The sequence below is a fragment of the Chlamydotis macqueenii genome, chromosome 4 (assembly GCF_036417535.1).
Source record: "Chlamydotis macqueenii isolate bChlMac1 chromosome 4, bChlMac1.mat, whole genome shotgun sequence".
Taxonomy (NCBI): domain Eukaryota; kingdom Metazoa; phylum Chordata; class Aves; order Otidiformes; family Otididae; genus Chlamydotis; species Chlamydotis macqueenii.
This window is the reverse complement of record NC_141559.1, coordinates 73,361,042-73,382,484: the sequence shown is the minus strand read 5'-3', so window position 1 is coordinate 73,382,484 and position 21,443 is coordinate 73,361,042. Positions and strand designations below refer to the sequence as shown.

Here is a 21,443-nt window from a genome sequence, read left to right as displayed (position 1 = left end):
GGCTATATCCTGCCCCACACCGTCGTCATGCACACTGGGCTGCCTAGGAACCCTTTAAAACTCCTGTCTTTCTGTTTTGATTCTTCTTGACTTCTTTAAAGAATCAAGAGGAAATATTGGTCAGGAAGAGAGACAGAGCCTTTTGGTATTGCTGTGAGAGATTACCCATACCTGATGTTTGCACATGGAGGTCCGTTCCAAACATGAAAATGGGAGTACTGGCCTGGATCAGGGTTAGCTCATCCTCTGCAACACCTGGAATGTGGTGTGTTGTATGGCTCCTATACACACCGACACATGGCCCAGCGAGCTCTGCACAGGTACGCACCATGACAGAGCACTTGGTTCAGTAAGTTACCTGGGTAAGGACTGCTCAGTAAAACAGAACAAACAAGTAACAAGGAAAGGGATAAATTAAACCCACAGACACTCAGGAATTAACAAGCAGGTGATGAAGGAGACATTAACAGGGACCAGAACATGTTGGTCACTGACTGATGGGTCGTTAAAGCAACCCTTTGGGCACAGCCTTGAAGAGCATCAGCCTGGACTTTGTCACTGATAAGAAACATGAAACGTGATTTCCATTAGTATTATAGGATATTAGAAGCGCCTTCAGAGTCCATGCAAAACTTAGCATGACATGCTTAGGGGAAGGAGCAAAGTGAAGGACCAGAGTGGATCAGGGAGGCACAAGAGTAGGAGAATCACAGGGGAGGGCAGTAAAGTGTACGGTTGCATGCAGGCAGGCTGCCATGCAGTATGCTCATCTCACTGAGTCCTGTGTCGGGTTCCTGCAAGCTAGTCTATTTTCAGATTAAACCCTTTCTTAACTTCCGCCCCCCCATGTATTCTCCCTCTCTGACCTAGATGTGAGAGCTGAAAGGTCAAAGTGCCAGCAACTGGAGACACCAAGGTGTAAGCTGCAAGGTCAAAGTGCCAGTGACTGGAGAGACCTGGGTGTGTTCATATTTCCTGAGTGAATATGATCCTGTCTCCATGTGTTTGTGTAGTTTGCTAGCAAACTTAGTCTGGAGTAGCAGGCAAGAAGGACGAGACTTGCATCTGGAAGGGCTCAAGGTCTGAATCCATGGCTGGGTAGGGGATCCAGGGTGCAGACATGGACTGAGAACTTGTGCTGATATCTGCGGGATCTGTGAATGTGAGTGTACCTGTGAACCCAGAGTGGGACCATGTGTCTCTTCACTAGTGAACTTCAATCCTGGACAGATAGAGAGAGACAGGACGACTGGGCTCTCTGTACTTACCTTTATGTGAGTGCTGTTGGTGCTGGTAGAGGCACATGGCACCATGCATGTGTGTACATGTGTGTTTGTTCATGTCGTTGTGGGACACATGCTCAGCCCTGCTGCTGGCTGAACCTGCAATTGGGAACAGCAGCAGCTGCACCCGCAGGTCTGGGACAGAGACACCCCTGGGCATCACAACAGGAAACGGGAATCCTTCTGTCCCTGGTTGTCTGGATCTGGCACCCACAAACATCACATCCTTAACAAGCTCCACTGCACCAACTACATAAAACCCTCAATAGCTGGCATCCAAAAAACTCCAAACCTCTTTGTTTCTCAGCTTCCACATACCTTTTACATTCAAGCAGGATGTCTATTTGGTACCAAGCTTAAGTAGGGTAGATAGGGGCCTAAGAAAGACATTAAGGTAATTAGTAACAAAGGTAAATTTATCACTTTGTCACCACCATCTGTAAATGTTTCCATGGTTGCATGCTGTAAAGCATGGAGAACAGGTCTACAAGGGTTTTTTCATTTAGTCTTACCTTAGATTGCTTGTTCTTTTTCTCCTTTCCAAGGGATTTGAGCCTAAGCTTTTTACTGTGTCTTTCTGTGAAATTTTGTCCATCCCCCTCTGGTACCCTTCCAGACCCGCACCTTTCTGAGGTGAACAGTAGTTCAGCTACTGCTTCTCCCACTCATACAATATTTCCATCCATCCAGCATTTCTACCTTGTTTGGCTATTTTTCAAATCATTATTAGTACTCCATGGATGTCACTTATCCTTCTCATACGTTTGTTTTCTGTTAATGTTGACTGTATCAAATGGGATGACTAGCAGGGTTTGCACAGGTGTATGACCAAAACCTAAAAGCATTAAAAAGCAGCCAAGGAAGGGATGGTTGGGAATCTCCATCTCTGCCTTTTCATTTCTGGGTTTTAGTAAATCTTGTAGGCTTTCGAGGGAGTTGACATCAAGTTGTGATTTAGGCTTAAATATGACATATTCACTCCAATTATGAAAGAATCTTAAAAATGAACAAACAAATCCCAGAGTGATGAGCAGCTGTTGCAGCATCAGCTGGGTTTAATCTTTTGGACTTGAATCACTACAATAAATTTAAGTTAAATAATTTTACTAGCTGTTATTACTGACCACCTCTTTCCAGATCAGACCTTTCTTTAGCCTACAGCACACAGTACAGCAGCCATCCAGAAATCCCCAGACAGGACTAAATACCAAAACTGATTTATGTCTTTGGAAGGTGCTCAAAGCAGGATTAAATACGGCACATTTAACTTTCTCACATTCTCATGATTCTTACTATTGTCAGAAAAATTTAGTAGTGGGATATATCAGACTCAGACTGGTTTTCATTACCTGGTCCTTTTTATTTGGACTCTGCTGATAGGAGGTTGAACAATAAACAGAAGCAGTGCTGTCTAGATAACTGTTTTCTGAAGGACCTAAACAGACTGAGAGCAGATCAAAACGCTGCTTCATGTCTTGTTATTCTCTCCCTCCCTAGGTGCTAGTGGAGCGGGCAGAATGGTGTATGGCACCACATCACATCTGCTCCAGTACAAAAGCAGCAGGCATGGTTTTAGGACTTCACACTAGTTTAATCCAGGAGATATTTTCGTTTGCATAGCAGAAAACAATCCCTATCATGCCTTTTTTTTTTTTTTTTAATTCTTTCAGTTTCTGCAGACCAGGACAGAGAAGAGGATCTGCTCTCAGAACAGTCAGGGAGTGAATTAGCAACTTCCTGCAAAGCAACAGCAACTTATTTTTTTTTTGTTAAAAAAAACCCCAAACAACAAACTACTCCACCTATCTTTGCAAGACCTTACCCCCATATGCCCTGATTGTCTTCAGGGAACAGTAGAGATCTGTGAAAGGGCCACAAGGGCTTCTCTTTCAGCTTCTAGGTGTTAAGTTAAAAGAGGAAAACTCATTTGTTCTCTAAACAAATATTTCTAATTCAAATTAACATGCATATTTATAAAAGAAATTGCTATTTTACTGTAAAGATACACAGACTATTCTGAGCTCCGCACTTGTTAAGAGTAGATATTTTGAGATGTTTCTCTCTGGAACCATCTACGTTTTGCCTGTGGAGCTTTTAACTTTCTCACAGACAATTTTGTCAGCAGTGCTTTTTATCTCAACTTTCAAACTATTCCCCTTATGACCCACAAGATTAAACCAGCTTTAGAAACTATCACAGATGAATATTGAGAACCAGAAATTTGATAGAGAGACAAAGAGTAGAGATTAGAGAAAGAGACCACACAAGAATTTTCCTGTTTTCCTACAGTAAATCCTAGGAGTTTAACCTAGAATGGAACATGGACTGAAACTTTCTTCATGTCACAAACACTTCACAAGTTCCCTCTAGCAATTATTTTTGATCATTATTCACCAAGTCCATATTTGTACCAGCACACTAAGGGAGGAGGAGTAATCTTCTGGTAGACCTTCCCAGAGCAAATCAGTCTAGCTATGCTCAAAAAATTAAATTTCCTGTAATGGCTCCAAAATTGGACTTTAATGATTTTATTTTTATTTTTGTCTTTTTGTCACATTTTTACTATTTCTTTCCCCCAGTTTTTCCTCATATACTGGAAACAAAATAAAGTAATAAGTGGGTGTGGAGTTTTTTCCTCCTATTGATATATTGAGATCACAGATATTTCTTTCCTCTGTGGTTAAATATAATTAATAAATTTGCAGCTCTTGAAAAAAAATTAAATCATTTAAATTCAATACAAGTACTGCCAGTGGTAATTAAATTCTGTTTTAATCTTCTGACTTGTCACAGATTAACTAAGTCAATGACCCACTAAATTAGTTCCTTATACCACTTCCAGGTGATCCACTGAACTGATCCTATCATAATGCAGAGGACTGCAACTAAAGCAGGAGAAGGCCTTACCGTCCTAGAAATATTTGACTGAATACATGCCTTTCTTTCAGCATACTCTTCATGAGATTTGTGTGCTTGGTTGGGCTAATCAGTAAGAAATGAAGCCACTCAGAAAGTTTCTTTTCATGACAGGAGAAAATGATGTCTAGTTAAAAGACCACAAAGGGACAGCAGTAATAAATATGATCCTATGTGCAGGAAAACTTGCAAAATAGCATACACCAACCATCAAACCTTGCTATAAGCACATAATATTAAACTTAGTCATTAAAAAGTTGGAACTGATGTGGGGACCTTGTTATCCTCTCAAAGGCTGCCTCTTATGACTCCCACATGTAAAGCAGGAAAGCAGGATTACTGCTAAGGGGTTCCTGGTAATGCATTTTGTGGTCTCAGTTCAAGACGAGGCCCAAAGATGACTGTGCCTGACTCCCATAAAGCAGGAAAAAGAATACAAGTAAGCCAGTGAATCATAGAACTGAATATATAATGGCTACAAGGAAAAGTAAGTGTGCTCAAAAAAGATCTGTGCTGAGAACTAAAGGTCTGTCTTTTCTTCTGATCACAGATGGAGTATTAAAAATTAATGTAAGCTCTACCAGAAAAGAACTTGACAGTCCTATTTTGAGACTGATTTCACTTTGTCTCTTTTCCCTGTCTCACAGAACATTAATGCCAAAACATTCAAAAGAAGTCCTCTAGGGCTTGCTTTGCACATTCGCAGAGGTGCTGGGAAGTATTTTGAAAAAGTGACTTAGAGTGCTTTAGTTTGTAGATACCTAATGGGGGAAACACTTAACAGACCCTGCTTCCTTAAAGGCAGATCCTTGGCACTTTTGAAAAATTCAGGCCCCCGAAGGCCTCCAGAAAACAGTATCAAACTCAGACAGCAAGGACCAGTAGCCATTTCAAATTATATTGGCATGAGAGCTCTGAGGGTTTCAACTTCGCTTTCAGAAATAAACTCCCAAATCAAAGCAAGACCCAAACCTCAAAAAGTCAGGAGAAATAGGCTGTTAAACTAGTTAAAACTGGATGTTTTAAAAGGTATTTAGGCACTTTAAATTACATATCAGTATACTGAGAATCTACATCCAACTAAATATCTGGGCTGTGATAATTTTTAAGTGTCTTAAGAGTTGTTTTCTATATCAAGGTTCCAAGTCTTTAGAGCAGCACAGCTTAAGTGCCCCCTAAATAGAGAGTCTTTTAACAGATAAGGAATTTTAGTTCCATTTTTATTTTCTTCTGTCATTCAGAGAATTTACAAACCATCATAGAGACCAAATATAAAACAATTCTAAGGTCCATTTTTTTCCAGACAGTGTTTGGAAGACATTATCTCTAGCCTGTTGTATTCAAGTGAACTCCACTTGCCATACTCAGATTGAAAATGTGCTGAATTGCCCACAAAGGGCAAAGACCAAAGGTGCTGGATAGGGATAGCAAAGGTGGAGAGACCAGGTTGGAGACCATCCTTGGGATCATGCAGGATCCCACGCAGCCAGCGTATTCAGCAGCTTGATACCCAGATGCACAAAGGCATCACAGACAGCTTGCCTGCTCTACAGAGAGCAAGCTGACCTCAAGGCCTTTCTCCCATCTTTGTCAAAGTCTACATGGGCATAAACCATGCCAGACCCACAGGCAGCATCTCAGCTCCATAAGTAATTTGTAAGAAAGTAGTTAGTTCCTACATATGGTTATCTATTTCAAATGTAGTTTGCAATAATATTGGAGGGAGGGGGGATGATGATTTGTCACTGGTTCAGGGCTGCCTCACATGACTTGTTCTGGGGTTCAGCTAGAGAGTTAGAGTCCTGCACAGCACTGCTATGTGTCACCATTCTGTCATGCTGTTGTGCATCCAGTGACATTAAAAGCATGAGTGTTTTCATTTCAGGAAAAGCATTAACAGATTGGAAGGGATTTAAGAGAGAGGTAACAAATAGAATGGGGCCTTAAGCATCAGCTCATCATGAGAAACAATTTTAGCTACTGAATATGGGTTTTTCTTGGCCAAATAATGACTAATTGGATATGCAGGAGTCATCTACAAATATTTCAAGTATGTAAGACACTTACAAGTGTCTTATAAGAGACAAAAGTTGTATAGAACAGGCCAAGCCACAGTTATGAAAGGTCAAGAGAGCAAAACAGGGCAGTCAGGGAGAGTAAGAGAAAGGCTATTTGGTCTTAAATACCAGCCACAGGCTAAATGCTGGGAACAATACCAGCCATGGGCTAAACTCTGGGAACAGCTCCATCATTTAATCAAATCCTTCTCCCTGCTTTTCAAAAAACACAATATTTTGGATTAAAACCTCTGCCAGTGTAAATTCCCCTAGTTCTACTGATATAATGATGTTGTACTGGTTAAAGATCTGATTCAGAACTGCTAAGTTTTGTACAGATTTTAGAAATGTCATATCATCCACATATCAAACTAAACTCTATGGGAGAGGTTTTTCTCTACTCCTTCAGCCTACAAGGCTTCAGAACAAGACCCTTAGCAGCTCAGGAGCTGTAATCAATAGTCCCAGCCACGCTATTAGCTCCCTATGACAACTGGGGATTTGTATTTTTCTAATTTTCTTCAATTCTTCACTCCACTGAGTCATCCTCTACTCTTTTGCTCTGATGAGAGAACAAAAAAGAACCAGTGGCTCATCAAAAAGATTAACTTGTCAAAATTTTGGTTAGTCAGGGGCACTTTAAAATTACATATCAATATACTGAGAGTCTATGTCCCACTAAATATCTGGGCCGTGATAATTTTTGAGTGTCTTAAGATTTGTTTTCTATATCAAGGTTCTTCACTTAAATCACTGCTAAACAGGACACCTTTGGAGCACAGATATCCAGAGAAATACCTAGAGGAGCTGATTTTTTTTTTCCATTTTCTTCCAGATGATTGTGTTAGGCACACTTCTTTCTCCTTGAAGTAAACTGCTTTGCACCAGGAGGAAAGTCTGTCCTTCAGCTTCCCTCTGTGAGGAAGATGTCAAGAAACCTTGCTAGATAAGAGCAAGCCATTTACATACTCCATCTTATGTTGGACCTGTTTAGCTTCAAGTTGCCAAGCAACAGGTACCCTCAAGACTCATCAAATCAATGCAGCAGCAGTATGGGAAATGACAAGGCAAGAGGTCTTGGGATCCATTTATCTGGTTTTTTTTCAGGTTCATATAATGTACTGTTGAAAGTCAAAAGGTGACTGACACTAAGCATTGAACCTGAGAGCATCTGCGTTGGAAGCAGAGGTTATGAGCTGCCAGAGCAATAACAGGCATTGCAGAACAAGCCCAGAGAAACTATGCATCCACGTTGGTAGGTTGCATTTCCATCCAATCTTCCTTTTGTGAGGCTTATTGGGACAGTAAGTGGGAAGTTTTCTTGAAGCTCCAAAGCTAAGAATTTTATTTTTATGAGGAATTCATGCTGAACACCTTGATTCAGCCATAAATTGATATCTGGTAATTTTATCTGAAAGTGAAAATGTGACAGTATATTACTACTCTCTATGTGCCACCGACTGCAGAAATTGGTAGACTGTAATCCCAAGGGACAAAATAGATGCAGTAAGATTCTTGGTTTGATTATTTTGCCTGCTTTCTTTGTCAAGAACAAAAAAAAAAGTGAGGGGCACAGCTTTCTTTCTAGTTTATTTAATTTGCATATTACAGTCCTGCTCAGCGCACAAAATTAAAAACTGGAAAGGCTGTCAGTGAAAAACTAATTAAAAAGCAATGAAAAACCCACAGAAAACCAAAACCACAGGGGAAAAAAAAAATAAGTGGGAATGCCACCACAATAGTCTGAGGAAATGCATCAAGGAAAGAAAGGGTCTGAGTAGCCTGGCTTTCAGGTGACGTGAGAAACCAGAAGGCAGGTAGAGACCTCGAAAGGTGATGAAGGTGAAGGAAGCATGGGGCCTGACTGAGCTGTCTGCGGCTGCAAAGGAAGCACAGGCTAGCAGAGATGCAAAGGGCAAGTGCTTCTGTTCCTGTGTCTGTTCAGCTCTAAGCCCAGAAATTAAGATAATTGAGTAGATGAGAATTTATGAATAATAAGCATAAACAGGATTTTTAAGAAAGAAGGAAAAAGCCCTGGGTTTGAATCACTTTTTGTTTGTTTCTTTGTTTGGGGTTTTGTTGGTGTTTTTTGTTTTGTTTTGTTTTTATTTTTGTGGGGTTTCTTTTTTTATGTGGTTAACTCAATGGCTAGACTTCTTTTACTGAGCTGGTCTGAAATGGTCTTTTGGAAAGATTTTTGCAAGTTCAGACTTGGGCTCTAGTGATGAAAACTTTCAAGTAAAATCTTGGCTTACCTCCACCTGAAGTCAGTGAAGGCAGTATTTTACTGTTAACGTATTTTCCCCTTTGGTTATGTCTCTGCCCACTAACAAAACGAGTGGGGTGTAACACATAAGCACCTCTCAGAAGACGAGCAGGAACATTGTCTACCCCTTTGTAACAAGTGCCCTACCCACTAAACTTGAGCATCATTTACACGGAGTCTGTGCTGTCCCATACACAGCATCTCAGACTCTCATTTGTACAGAAGGAGAGCAGGACCCCTTTCTATTCAGCTACCAGCTTGGTCAAAGTTACATTCTCCAAGCAGAAGAGAGATCCCAGCCTGAGCTCTCAGAGAAGACCATTGAAGCTCCATTTAGAAGTTTACAAAAGGGAGATGTGACTTAAACATATGGAGCCGTGTTTTATGAGTAAGGGGTGTCTTTCACTCATTTTCAGATGGTGCTGGTGTGGCAAGCTCCTCAGGATGGGAGGAGGAACATCTTGTTCTTCTATCCTAAGTAGTTTTCTTTCAGAAACTCAGCTCCACTGTCAGCTCTGAGGTATCACCAGCCATCATGAGAACATTTCTCAAAGGCCTGAGAAACATGGAGCAAGAGCTCAACAGATTCAGAATGAAAATGTTTGTCTTCCATTCCTAGGTATCTTCTAAACTGCGCTTCATGTAATTTGATCCTTTATTGGCTGTGTGACCTTTCATCTGCCTGTGTTTCAGGTCTCCTGAGAAAAGCAGTGCTAGTACTTCCCTGACTCCCAGCAAGGTACTAAGAATAAAAAGATAATGAAGTATTCAGACTACTGTGTGGGGAGCCCAAAAGATCTTTTAAATGCTGAAAGCAGGCTTCATCAGCAACAACAACAATAATAGTCTGATTAGCTGAAAAGTCGGGTTTAAAGCTGAAAGCCAGCCTGAGCTATGCACCTGTAAGGAGTGGTTTGTAAAACAAAGATCATGTACTGCTGATCGACACTTTGTTTTACCATGAATGAGGAAAAATATGAAACAGATTACCTAAAACATCTTTAAGTATTCTCATAAAGATGCACACACAAACCCAATCTCCAGTCCCATGCCATGGAGCTGGGACACTGAGCAATTTCTTTCGTTTCAACAAAATATTTTGAAAATGTGCCTCAGGGCTGACAGCTGCAAGCAAGGAGAACAGAGTGGTTGGATATGTAAAGACAGGAATTATAAGAGTGAAAAGAAGGTGGTAATGAGTCTGCTGCTTAAGGTCAGGCTTCACTGAAATACAATTACAGTGCTAAGCCTTCCGTTGAAAAAAAAAAAAAATCAAATTGAGAAAGTGAGTTAAGTAAAGCTACTCTAGGGTTAGGCATGAGGAGCAGGGGTCTTCTTGGAAAGCATCTCGAGACTTCAATCCATTTGGATTTAGTTTCCAAATTGGAAACGTAAACACATGCTGGATAGTTTGCTGCCAATTGCAGGATGCAAATCTGTATATGCCATGTGCAAACAGCAGGATGCAGTGACATGGATGAAAAGATGCACAACAAATAACAGGTTATATCCCAAAGGGAATGGTTTAGGTTTTGTTTAGAGAGTCTTTACTGTCCACAGTGGGCTGCTCAGCAACTTGCACAGGCAATATGTGAGAGTGTACTGGACCCAGAAACTAAGATTCTTCAGTTATGGTTTATAACATTTCTGAAGGCATCTGGTTAAAAAGGTGGTGTGAGTGGACTGGAATGATCTGTAGTTCTCAACACTCAAAAATACCTTTAATTGTATGGACCCTATGACATTTAGCATGCATGCTTTGCAATATGTTACATTTGCATAGAGAGTGTATGAGAAGCCTGGCTGGGAGCGACTCATGGTTCATGCATTGCTCACTTACAGAAAAGAGCAGAAGCATCTAGTTTGCGTCGTGCACCCTCATGTCCTGGCAAGGAAAACCTGCCGTTAAAGGGAGAAGAGCCAGGCATATGCAGCAATGGGACCAGTCATTTGGCCTGTGTCACATCCATAAGACACAGGGAAAACCAGCTCCAGCTCAGAGAAGGAGCTGGTTGCATATACTGTGCCAGGTGACATTCTACTCTCCCAGGCTTCTGGCACTGAAAGATATTCATATATTTACAACCTTTCTTAAGGTCATCTCTGCTGTGTCTCCAGCTGAGACATTAAATATTAATTGGACCTGCTTTCCAAAAATAAAAAGCAGAACCTCTAATTTACTAGTGTAATTAACACCTCCCACAAACCAGGTGTCCTCCTGAACCAGACCGAACAAGCCATTTGCACTTTATTAAAATATGCTATGTGCTTTTGAGACAGCTACTCAGTTGTTTGTTCTTTCTGCGTGCACAAGTGCACATAATTATTCTCGGGAAAAAAAAACCCTAAAGTACAACAGAAAATATGTCCTCCAGGTGATCTAGTCAAACCTTCCCACTCGCATAGGATAGTTTTCTTCAGTTTGGATTTTGGTTGTTTTTTTTTTTAAGCACTTCACTTAGATGAGTTTGAACATCTTGTCACAGGTCATTTTATTCAACAAGGCTCAATACTGCTAAATTTCTCAGAGACCTCAAATTTTAACCCGTAGTTGTAAAGAACACGATCACTCTCTTGTCATGTAACAGCACTTGCGTTAAAGAACTTTGTTTGCCACATGCTTAACCATGCAATAAGACCAACATTGCAATTAGCTCTGAAATTTAAGTTCAGTACCACCATTACTCATGTTAAGACAAGGCAAATATGTATTCAGTAATCACTGAGCTGCACAGATTATTTGCAAAAGTTTATTAGGTGCCGATTTACCCAGATAAATAACATGCCTGCTCTTCGGTGGGGCTAATGAATTGGTGGGGTGAAAATTCACAGAACCTGAGGTCCTCATTGCTCAGCTGCCATCTAAGCTCAGAGACACGTAAGTTTTCCATAGTGCACAACACAAGAAAACTAGTTTTATTTTTGCATTTCTACTCAAACACATCTATCTTGTCAGGATTTAGTGGGCTGGAATCCAGCTCATAGCTAAGCCTTTTGAGAATCTGTAGCCTAAGAACTACTTCCCCTTTATTGCCTCAGAAACTCAGTCCAATGGTCAGATTCAGAGTTTACCTGTAATATAGCTTCTAGGGAAAAAAAAAAATCCTGTTTTCTTTGGAAGAGGAGACTCTCTGATAAATAAATGTCATAGTACTCACGCAGGCTTGCTTTCTTCCTCTGTAAAGGCAGATTCAAAACTCCATCCTGGATCTCACCAGAAAATATCCAAATCATCAGGCTTGGACATACTTTGGTGGCAGTGTGTCAAGCAAAAAATAATGAAGTTGAATGTGTCCTCAGTTGCATGGACTAATTAAAGGTTTGCTGTGCTGCAGCGTTTATATTCTAACTGACATTAGGAGGAGGGGGTCACCCAGGGAAGGTGCAGTTCCCAACTCCAGTCCCTGCAGCCAAAATATAAGTTGGGAGAAGGGGAGAGGACTTTTTTTGCTGATTCAGATTGCAATCAGGAACTGAAAAACCCCAGCCCAGGAGCTTTTCAGGCTCTGTTGCTACTGCTCTGAGGAAATTATGCTTCTTTTGCATACTCCTTTAACAACTCACCATTGTTTTTCCTAGGCAGCCACAGGTGGGTCACAGCTCACTCTGCTAGGGAAGTCACCGTACCAGGCAGTTCCTCCTGACCCCTGTGGCATTTCCAACTCCACAACACACCTGGCAAGTATTTGCCAGTCTCTTGTCTCCTAGCAAAAACCACTCCAGGCCGTTGGGCAGGAAATGCAGACAAAGTTTCCTAAAGCACTACCTTCCAGTTGGCAAGAATGTGTCAATGGCACGGTGCCATTTTGGATATCATACTTCAGCTTTTTTGGAGATCTTCTGATCCAAACTAAACCCTACTCTCAGAACTGTGTATCCAAAGTTTGTTTTATCTGAACTGTCAGTAAGAAGGAATCCACAACCTTGCTACCTTTGGTGAATGCTCCCGTTATGTAAGATACATGCTCTCACCTCCAGTATAGCACTAAATCCCTTGATCCTTTTTGCAGCATCCACAAAAATGAGGGCAAAGTGTTGTTTCCCCCTACTTCCTTCTATGCCTGAATAAGCCAGAGCATGGTGACTGAAGCACCAAGCTAACAGGAGTTTTGACTACATCGGGAACCTGGAGGAATGAAACTAAGACCTCTGAACGTTTCCTACTTGATTAGAAAAGTAGAGCGAGCCTTTCTCTGGTGAGGAGTGGGTAGAGAGAAGGGAGAAAGAAAAAATTACTTGCAGAACTGGCTGTGCATACTAAGCAGAAGAAGATGCCTTCTGGTAATGCTAAACAAGGCACTTAAACTTCAATGCAAATAAAAACTGAGAGGACTACAGCTCTCCTCACCCTTCCTTAGTTTCTGGTGTCTTTATATCTGGAGCATACTGTATATCTTAGCTTCCTAATTCTCTATGGAAATTAAATCTACACAACGTTGTGCAACACCCAGCACAAGCTCAAAATATTCCTCTCCTCCCCATCCCCTCAGACCTAAGCACCTCTGAACATCTTCAATGATTTGTGAGGTTGAGTGGTCTCATAAAGTATGTGCACGACAGCACTCTCAACTGGCATGAATAAACTTCATTAATTAACTTAATAGCAGATGTAGCAGTTTAACTATGTCCTCTTCTATATGTTTAAAATGTGGCTTATAGTTTAATGGCTTTAGAAGTTTATTACTGTAATACCATTAAAGTTCTTTTTTTTTCCTCCTCTACCATCTTCTTGATACTAAGATAGAATAAAATCAAAGTAAAGATTTATTTCATTTATATGTCTTGGAGGTGACAATTGAATGTACTTAACTGTATATAACATATTCATTTCTTAAAGTGCACACGATTTCATTTAGGAAACCAAAGGTAAGCTAACAACTGTAGGTATCATTGAACTCACGTTTAGTCACAAATAAATGCTGTAGTCTATTGAAATGTTTTGGCACAAAACCAACTGAAAAATAACTGAAAATTAAGCATCCCTCCCATTCCCCTCCCCAAGATATCTGGCCCTTATGCTGCAGCTGAAATGAAAGACTGAAGCATCAGGTTTTGTAGTGGCATGGCAGAGGAGGGAGACATGTGGAGGCAGACAGGAAGACAATAAAGTGGAAAAATTCTATAGACAGGTTTTTTTTTTTCTCTGAAATACTGTATTTACACAAAATCGGAGAGAGTACAAATACTTTACTAAGAAGACAAAACCATTATAGTACATTCAGTTTAAACACAGGCAGAACTATAGATGCAAAATACAGAGGTCTAAGGTGCTTGCATGGCAAAGAAAAAAAAAAGCCTCAGAAAGGCCTCAGAGATTCAAAGCAGGAGATAAGGAATGTTGTATTTGTTACGCAGCATCACTTTTCCTTGACTTCAATGGGATTGCAATAAGGTGCTCTCCTTCTTCCTCATCATGGATGTTGGGAACAATCCTCTCGATGTGCTGACTGCTTAACACTGATTTTACAGAAGAGTTAAGCGTGTACTTAATTTTCATGACAGGAATAGAGCCATTAACTTCAAAGAAATTATATTTGTGCCTAATCAGATGCTTATATGCTTAGTTTGACCAGGAAGAGACTTCTCAAAGCTTAACAGGGTCAAGTCCATTGTTACATAAAAAATAAATGTTCTTTACTATCTTCTTTCTTTTTTTCCTTAAAATATATTTTAGGATTGCGTTAATTTTCCCCATATGTACTTGATTAGAAAATAGTAGTTTATTGAATGACATAGAATATTCTGAATCATGTCTTATATAATCAAAGAAAGATTGTTCAAAAATAATTCCCTCATTTTTCCAAAGGCTGTTTAGATTTAAAAATAAATAAAAGAAGAAAAAAATACATGTAATAATAATACAACTTTGTGTTTCTGCACATTTGGCAGCAGGTCTGTTATAATATCTTTCAGACATCTCTTGGTATCAGTTAAAATCACTAGATGAATTGATCATTATAACAGAAAAGATATTGTACAATATTATTACAATCCATCAAATACAGCCAATGCATGAAATATATTACACATTATATATCCCTTAAAAAGAATTATAATATTTTAGCCCGTTCTTTGAAAACAGATAGCTTCTGAAGTAATATATCTTAAACACAGTGGTATCTGTCACTTCTACTCTCTAACTGATTTTTTTTTCTGAATAAAAGCTTGTTTGAATAGGACTACTAGCTCAGTGATGGACCTACAGTGCTATTTAACTAAACTTCATATACGTCTTCGTTACTGTTGCTGCTATTATTGTAATCACATACCACTGAAGTGCTAAATATTAGTAACTCAGATATGTGGACTTTGGTTATGCTTGATAGAATACTGGCATATCAAATATATGTACCACTTCCTAAAGGCTATGTTACAATCATGATGCCTAGGAATAAATAATAATAATAACAATCTCAGATCCAAAGTGCTGACCCATATCACTCACTTGAGGCACCAATACAATAAATCAGTCAATTAGAACTTGTTTGTAATGTTTGAAACTAATAGAGCAGATCCAGGGCTGCCAAGTTACACGTGCAGGATGGAGGACTCTGAACCTCTCCTTCCAACCTGGGAATTCCTCTGGTCCCAGAAGATGCTGGAATATCACGTCTGATGTGAGACGCTCCAGAACATACCAAGTCTTCAGACATGAAACATTAAAAGCTCTCTAAGCTTCTCTAAAGCCTTCAAAGGCTCTCTTAAAACCCCTCAAGCCTACTCCATTCACGCAGGCAGAAGGCTTTGCCACGTATTTTACTTGGCTGCAGACCAGGGAAGGGCCTTCCTTGAAAGTCCACAATGAAATGCATCGCATTCATGCGCCTTTCACACCCTGGAGACACTGGCAGCACTGGCAGCATGGGAGGGAAAAGGCAGCTTTCCAGTAGCAGCAAACATCTGTCTCACTCGAAGGGGAATGCTTTTCATGATGTTAGTTTGTTCTGTGCAAGCAGTAATCGTTTTCAGTGTCAAGAGAGCTGTTGTACCCCGATGATGGATACAGGTCCCTCTTAAGTATCCTATTGACGATGTTGATCAGAACTTTTTTGTACTGTTGACGTAAAAGTGAGTAAACAAATGGATCTGATGCAGCCTTACTGTAGGTGAGGCACTTGCTTATAATTCCCCAGTAGTAATTTATGGTAACAAAAGGAAGGAGCTCTATCAACCTGTTAAAAATTAAAGAGATGGAAACACTTGAGTGTTATATTCACACTGAGTCCAGTGCTCAGCTCAGGCTTCATGAAACATTAAAGTAACACTTATTTTCTTACAGTACACAGTCCCTACAAGAGAAGGGCCCTGTACTTACTTACTCCTTGGATTCAATAAAGGCAAAGGGAACTTTTCTAGCAAGGCCACTGGGAGACAACAATCATTCCCTCTACGGAAAGTGAGAGAAAGTGTGTTTTCAATGTTAACGCTCCCATGCATCGGAGATATGAAAGTGCTGCAGTTTATTGCTCACTTTCTGAATTTAGAGAGTTGTGCTGGTAGGTGGTCAAAATCTTGGTGAAATAACTGACTACGCCTCTCCCATGGCAAGCTTGAGATAGATGCATGTGACTTGGAGCGTCCACGCTCACTCAACTCAGTTGCCTAAGTACAGGAATCTAGCGGCACTTGAGACATTTGGACATAACCCCCTTAGCATTAGGCTGCTGTTCCTGGAAGTTGCGGGTCTCCTCTAGGTCCTGTGTCATACCTGCCAACCTACGCAAAGCTTTTGGATACTATGAGTTATCTCAAATGACACCAGAAACCTGGTCTAGATCTCTGAATCCACCCCCTCACATACAGAACAGTGAACCTGCATTGCACCACTGCTGTGAATTATCACGTAAGCAAAAAGGATTCATGTTTGACCGTAGTAGTATGGCGAGCAACACGGCAGTGCCTCAGAGAGGTTTGGGTGGCCCGTGCAATCCCACAGTATACTTAGGAGCACAACTGCATCTACTTGCCTGTGAAAGTTTCTGTGTGCACTTGGCTGACAGCTAGCTTGGCCAAAGGAAAAAAGGAGACAACGCTTTAATCATCATTAGATGACCAGCCAGCTGTCTCCAGACCTGTGTCTCCTGGTCCATGCTTCACGGATGATTAGTGGCCTCAGTACCTCCACTGAGATGGGAGTATTAATCATGGGTGCAGAAACTGCAACTAAGTTAAACAATTTCTCCACAGAAGTGAGAGCAAACCTTCTCACTATTCCAGCACGTGTCTGGCATACAGCTCATCTGCAGTGGGCAAACTCTCCAGGAAGGTGGAAGGAACAGAGTGAGAAGCTTTCACTATCTGTACATCTTTTGTGACACCTTTTGCAGAAGCAAGAATATACTATTTTGCTATATTCATTCCAGAAGGAAGAAAAAAGTGCCATGAGATAAAATAGCCCTTTTCTGTACCATAAGCCATCACTGTTTGAAGATGTAAGATCAGAAGCTTTCTCAAGGCTTGAAGAACCTTTTGGCTTCTTTCCAAAGTGCAGAGCTCCCAACTTGCAAAGCGTTGACTTTTGAAGCTGTTCTGATCCCTCCGTATGGAAAAGCTGACTTACCATCACTAAGGCTGAACATTGCAACAAGTGGCTGAACTCTGACAGAAAAATTTCTCATTTGTATGTGTAAAAGTGAAATCATTCCTGTGGCAAGTGCATTTAAAAACCAGATGACTTCTGTTTGAATCTGCTTGGAAAAAATTCCAGTGAATTCATAACAGAGAGCACATGAAAGTATAAAATGGGAGGAATGAATAAATGTACCGGACACAAAATGTGATAAAGAAAGAAAAGTACAATAAATGGCACTTGCTGCATGGTTGCTTAGGTTTATCCCATCCTGTATGTCATCCTAGTACAAGAAATACACATTTGCTATTTACATGATTTATTTTTTTTTTATAAACACAATAAAGAAGAAAAGTAAGGTATCTTTCAGTCATGAAAATAGATGTATTGCTATGTGTTCCCTTTAATGTATTATGGGCCCAAGCATAATTGCACTGAAGTCAACAGAAGAAAAATTATACGGATTTTAATAAGATAAAGGGCCTAGGCAAATCAAGTCAGCCTTAGAAATATCCATCTGAATGCATCTTAGTATCATTTTCTTGTTTTCAGTGCTTTTACAGAAAAGATGAAATTCATCTGTTGGCTCTTAGTGAACAGATGAATATATTACTAATGATCATAATCTCATTCACATTTCTGAAATGAGGAGCAAATACTGAGCTCACAATGCAACCTGAGTCACCAGGCCAAAGAGCAAGAAAACAGGGGAGGAGATCTCTCACATTGCCTCCATACAGACTGCTTCAGCAAGAGCCACCTCCCTGAAAACCAGCATGGGGGAAGAGTGGAGAACTGGGCATGGAAGCAAGCCCTCCAACCTCACCTCCACCATCACCCTTTACTGAGTGCTGCCTGAACACTGTCTTGCCTTTGGAGCAAAGAGCGTTTGAGGATGTCATCCCCAAATACTTCCCATTTTGCTGTCACTGAACCACCTCGGTCCTTGGTGACTGAGACAGGAGCTGCACCTTGACACACACATTTATATAAACCAAGCCTCAGTCTTGGCTCTAGTGACACACGGGGTACCAGTTTGTCACGCATAGAAAATACCCCAGCTCACACTTGCCAAGTGCAAGGTCTGAAGAAGAAGTAGCTTTTATTTTAGGAGTTTATAAGAAATATCTCCACCCTGAAAAATGTGGCAATGCTGGAATTTGCTGAGCTTGGTAATGTTTAGATGGAAAGAAGATGGCAAAATCCACTTTGCTCAATATAATTATATCATTATTATGGCAAAAGTGAATAGAAAATGACTCATAATGTACTGAACAGTGATCAATTAACCTTTTAACTCTATGATGTAATGTTAGTATTTGTAAAAATCCTTTCAACTGCAGAAAAAAAAAAATTGCAGTTGTCCAGACAATCAGTCAGGAATCCCTTTCAACATATAAATGCAAACTGAAAGAAAGGTCATCGTAAAGGTTAAAAAGCATTGTCATTTTCTGCTCCGGCCTCAATCTGTTCCCTTACCCATGTAAGAAAAGGGCAATGACAGTGATCATAAGTGTCCTATATATATGTGACTGTGTAAGATCGGTGTGCTAAAGCTGGCCAATTTCTGTAAGCTGGTGTGGCTGCAGAGCCTGGCAGCTTGGCAACGACCTTGAGGAAGCCCTCACCAGGGTGGTTTTGCAAACATTGGTGCACCTTCCATGACAGAAGTCAGTTCTCTTCAAGTGCGTCTTGAATACACTGTGAAGTTGGAAGTATTTTAAAAAACTGCTGGTGAAATACATAGCCCATTTCAGTGTAGAGATGAAAGGTTAAATCCTGAGGTGCTGCAATTCAGTAAAGTTACACTGGCTTCCAGCTCACTGATTTATGCAAGATTTAAAAATAATAATCATATGTTGTGTAAAGACTACACAAGCACGGAATGAGAATGATACATGACTATTTCAAAGGTGCAGACCACTAAGGTGGATACCAATGATTCTAACCAGTTGAGGAGCATGATGTTGCCTTACATTTTATTATTGGTTTTCCTGGGAGATAACTCTCACACCTCATCACAAGGCCATGCTGCATCATTAGCAATATCTTTACAGACATTAATGTCTCCCAACACAAAGCTTATCTGACAAATTATCAGCCTGGATAAATTTAAATTATGTCACCTCAGCTTCCAATAGCAGCAAGCTTGGCCTTGTGGCTTTAAAAAATAAAGATCTGAGCTAATCAGGAAAAGCTGTCTGTTCTTCTCTCTGTTGCGCCAGTTGTGCTAATAAGAAAGGGTGGCCAGTCTTTTAAACTGCTTTCATCTCCCACTGGCATGTAATTAATTCCTGGTACTTGTCCTAAAAGCCTCTTGCTCTTGGCACAGGGACCCAGACCTGGCTGCAATGAGGAAAGGAGAGCCAGAGGCTGCCGAGGCTGCATCCAGCGGGCTGGGTGTGTGGGCAGGGTCGGTGTGGGTGGGAGTGTGTGTGAATGCACGTGTGTGTGCTCTGCCCCTCAGAACCTGCCTCAGGTCTCAGTCAGGCTCCGGCACCCCAAAATTAGCTGTAGCCCCCACCCTGCTCCAGGCACCTGCACATCAGAGGGCATACCAGTCCCGGAAAGTCTCCCACCCCAACAGGCAATACTAACCTGGTGATAATGTAAGGACCAAAACAGATCACGAACGACCCTATAAAAATACTGATTTTCTTGGTAGCTCGCTGCCTCCTCCGTTTCTGCTCGTTAAGACAGCGCTGCTTCACACTGCAAAGGGAAAAGAGCACTCGGTGGGTTCAAGCAAGAAGGGAGGAGGAGAGATGTGAGACCAGGGGAGACGGGAAGGACTCGCTCTCCGCTGGAGAGCCCTTGCCCTGGGGAGAGAAGGGCAGCCCTGGCCCCAGCCAGCCTGGGGACCATCGCACTCACCAAAGGAGCAGCTTCCCTGTCAAAGGGAGCTCAGGAAAGTGAGAGCACCCAGCGAGCGGGACTAGCATTTAAACAAAGCGGGCTACAAATGCGCAAGCCACCGTCTTTTGGCACTATAAGCAGCATCTGAAACTGGAGGCAGGAGCATTCGCCATGTGGCTGAGGCAGGCAGGAGGGTGAGGGGGAGGCAGGACATCCTCTCTGCCCGGGGTACCTACCACAAGTGCCCCAGGGCTGCGAATACGAACACGCACACATTACCTGGGGTGGATATCCACCAGCAAAACCAGAGTCTGCATGGTAATAATGTCTATCCGCTTGCAGTGGAACCGGGCAACTTTCAGCACCTTTAAATAGGTGAAACACAAGATCACCAGCGACAGCATGAAACTGGTGGAGTGAAAGACGATGGTGAACACTGTAAACCTTCTCCGCTCCGTCTCTTCCTTCAGGTGCAAGGTGCAAGAGGCATAAACGCTGCTGTAATCTACCCAGGAGTAAAAGAGGGACACCAAGGGGAACGTGAGGGAGTGGAGCCACGAGTAGCCCATCAGTATCACAGCATCCTTATACCGCATCTTGCTGGTGTAGCTCAAGGGGAACACCACTGCAATCCACTTGTCGATGCTGAGTGCTGCCATGCTCAGCATTGTGTTGGAAGTCAGGAAAGTTTCCAGGAAACCCACCGCTTTGCAGACGCAGCCCCCGAGGGGTTGCGGGTTCCTCAGGATCCCCACCAAGGTGAAAGGCATGTTCAGGACGGTGAGGAGCAGGTTGCAAAAGGATAAGTTCACCAGGAAAACCCCGGCCACCTGCTTGCGGATCTCCGTACTGTAGACGAAGCATAGCAGCACCAGGAGGTTGGAGAGCAGGGAGACAACCAGCACCAGCACGAGGAGCAGCGCCAGCAGCACGCCTGCCAAGTCCATCTCTCAGCGGGTCGCCGGGAGCGGGCGAGGGCAGGAGGAAGGGGGCATCCGAGCCGGCACCGCAGCCTCGCCTGTCGCCCCCCGCGGCCGCCCGCGCATGTTGCCAGGGGGCAGGGGGCCGGGGGGAGCGCGGAACAGAGCGGGGGGCAGCGGAGGGGAGGGAGGGAAGCTGTGAGGAGGAGGGGGAGCGGAGGTAAGGAGAGAGGGGTGAGGGCAGCGAGGCGGGGTGGCCGGGACAGAGAAGAGGGGACTTGCGGGGGAGCGGGGCCGGGCAGCGGGAGAGCAGGGCTGGAGCAGACGGCAGGGGCGGCGGGGCGACGGGAGCCGGAGGTAGGGGAGAGATTGGGGCACGCGAGGACTGGCTGGGGGTCGGGGGAGTGGCGGGAGCGAGGTGCGGGGAGCGGGGCCGAAGGCAGTAGGACGAAGGCTAGAGAGGAGCAGGGGCCGGGGGAGCAGGACCGGGGGTAGCGTGGGGCAGAGTCGGGGGGAGCGGTGCCGGGGGTAGCGAGGAGTAGGATCCGGGGGAGCGGGGTCCGGAGGAGAGGGGGA

At 42.4% G+C, this 21,443-nt stretch overlaps 1 protein-coding gene across 1 annotated transcript; it reads right to left on the bottom strand.

Moving 5' to 3' along the window:
* Nucleotides 1–13,664: 13,664 nt before the first annotated feature.
* Nucleotides 13,665–21,091, bottom strand: GPR78 (G protein-coupled receptor 78). Its single transcript, XM_010120914.2, has 3 exons — nt 20,227–21,091; nt 19,690–19,803; nt 13,665–15,694 (listed from the first exon to the last, which is right to left on the bottom strand). The coding sequence occupies exons 1-3, from the start codon at nt 20,892–20,894 to the stop codon at nt 15,457–15,459; spliced, it is 1,020 nt and encodes a 339-aa protein (XP_010119216.2). The 5' UTR covers nt 20,895–21,091; the 3' UTR covers nt 13,665–15,456.
* Nucleotides 21,092–21,443: the final 352 nt, after the last annotated feature.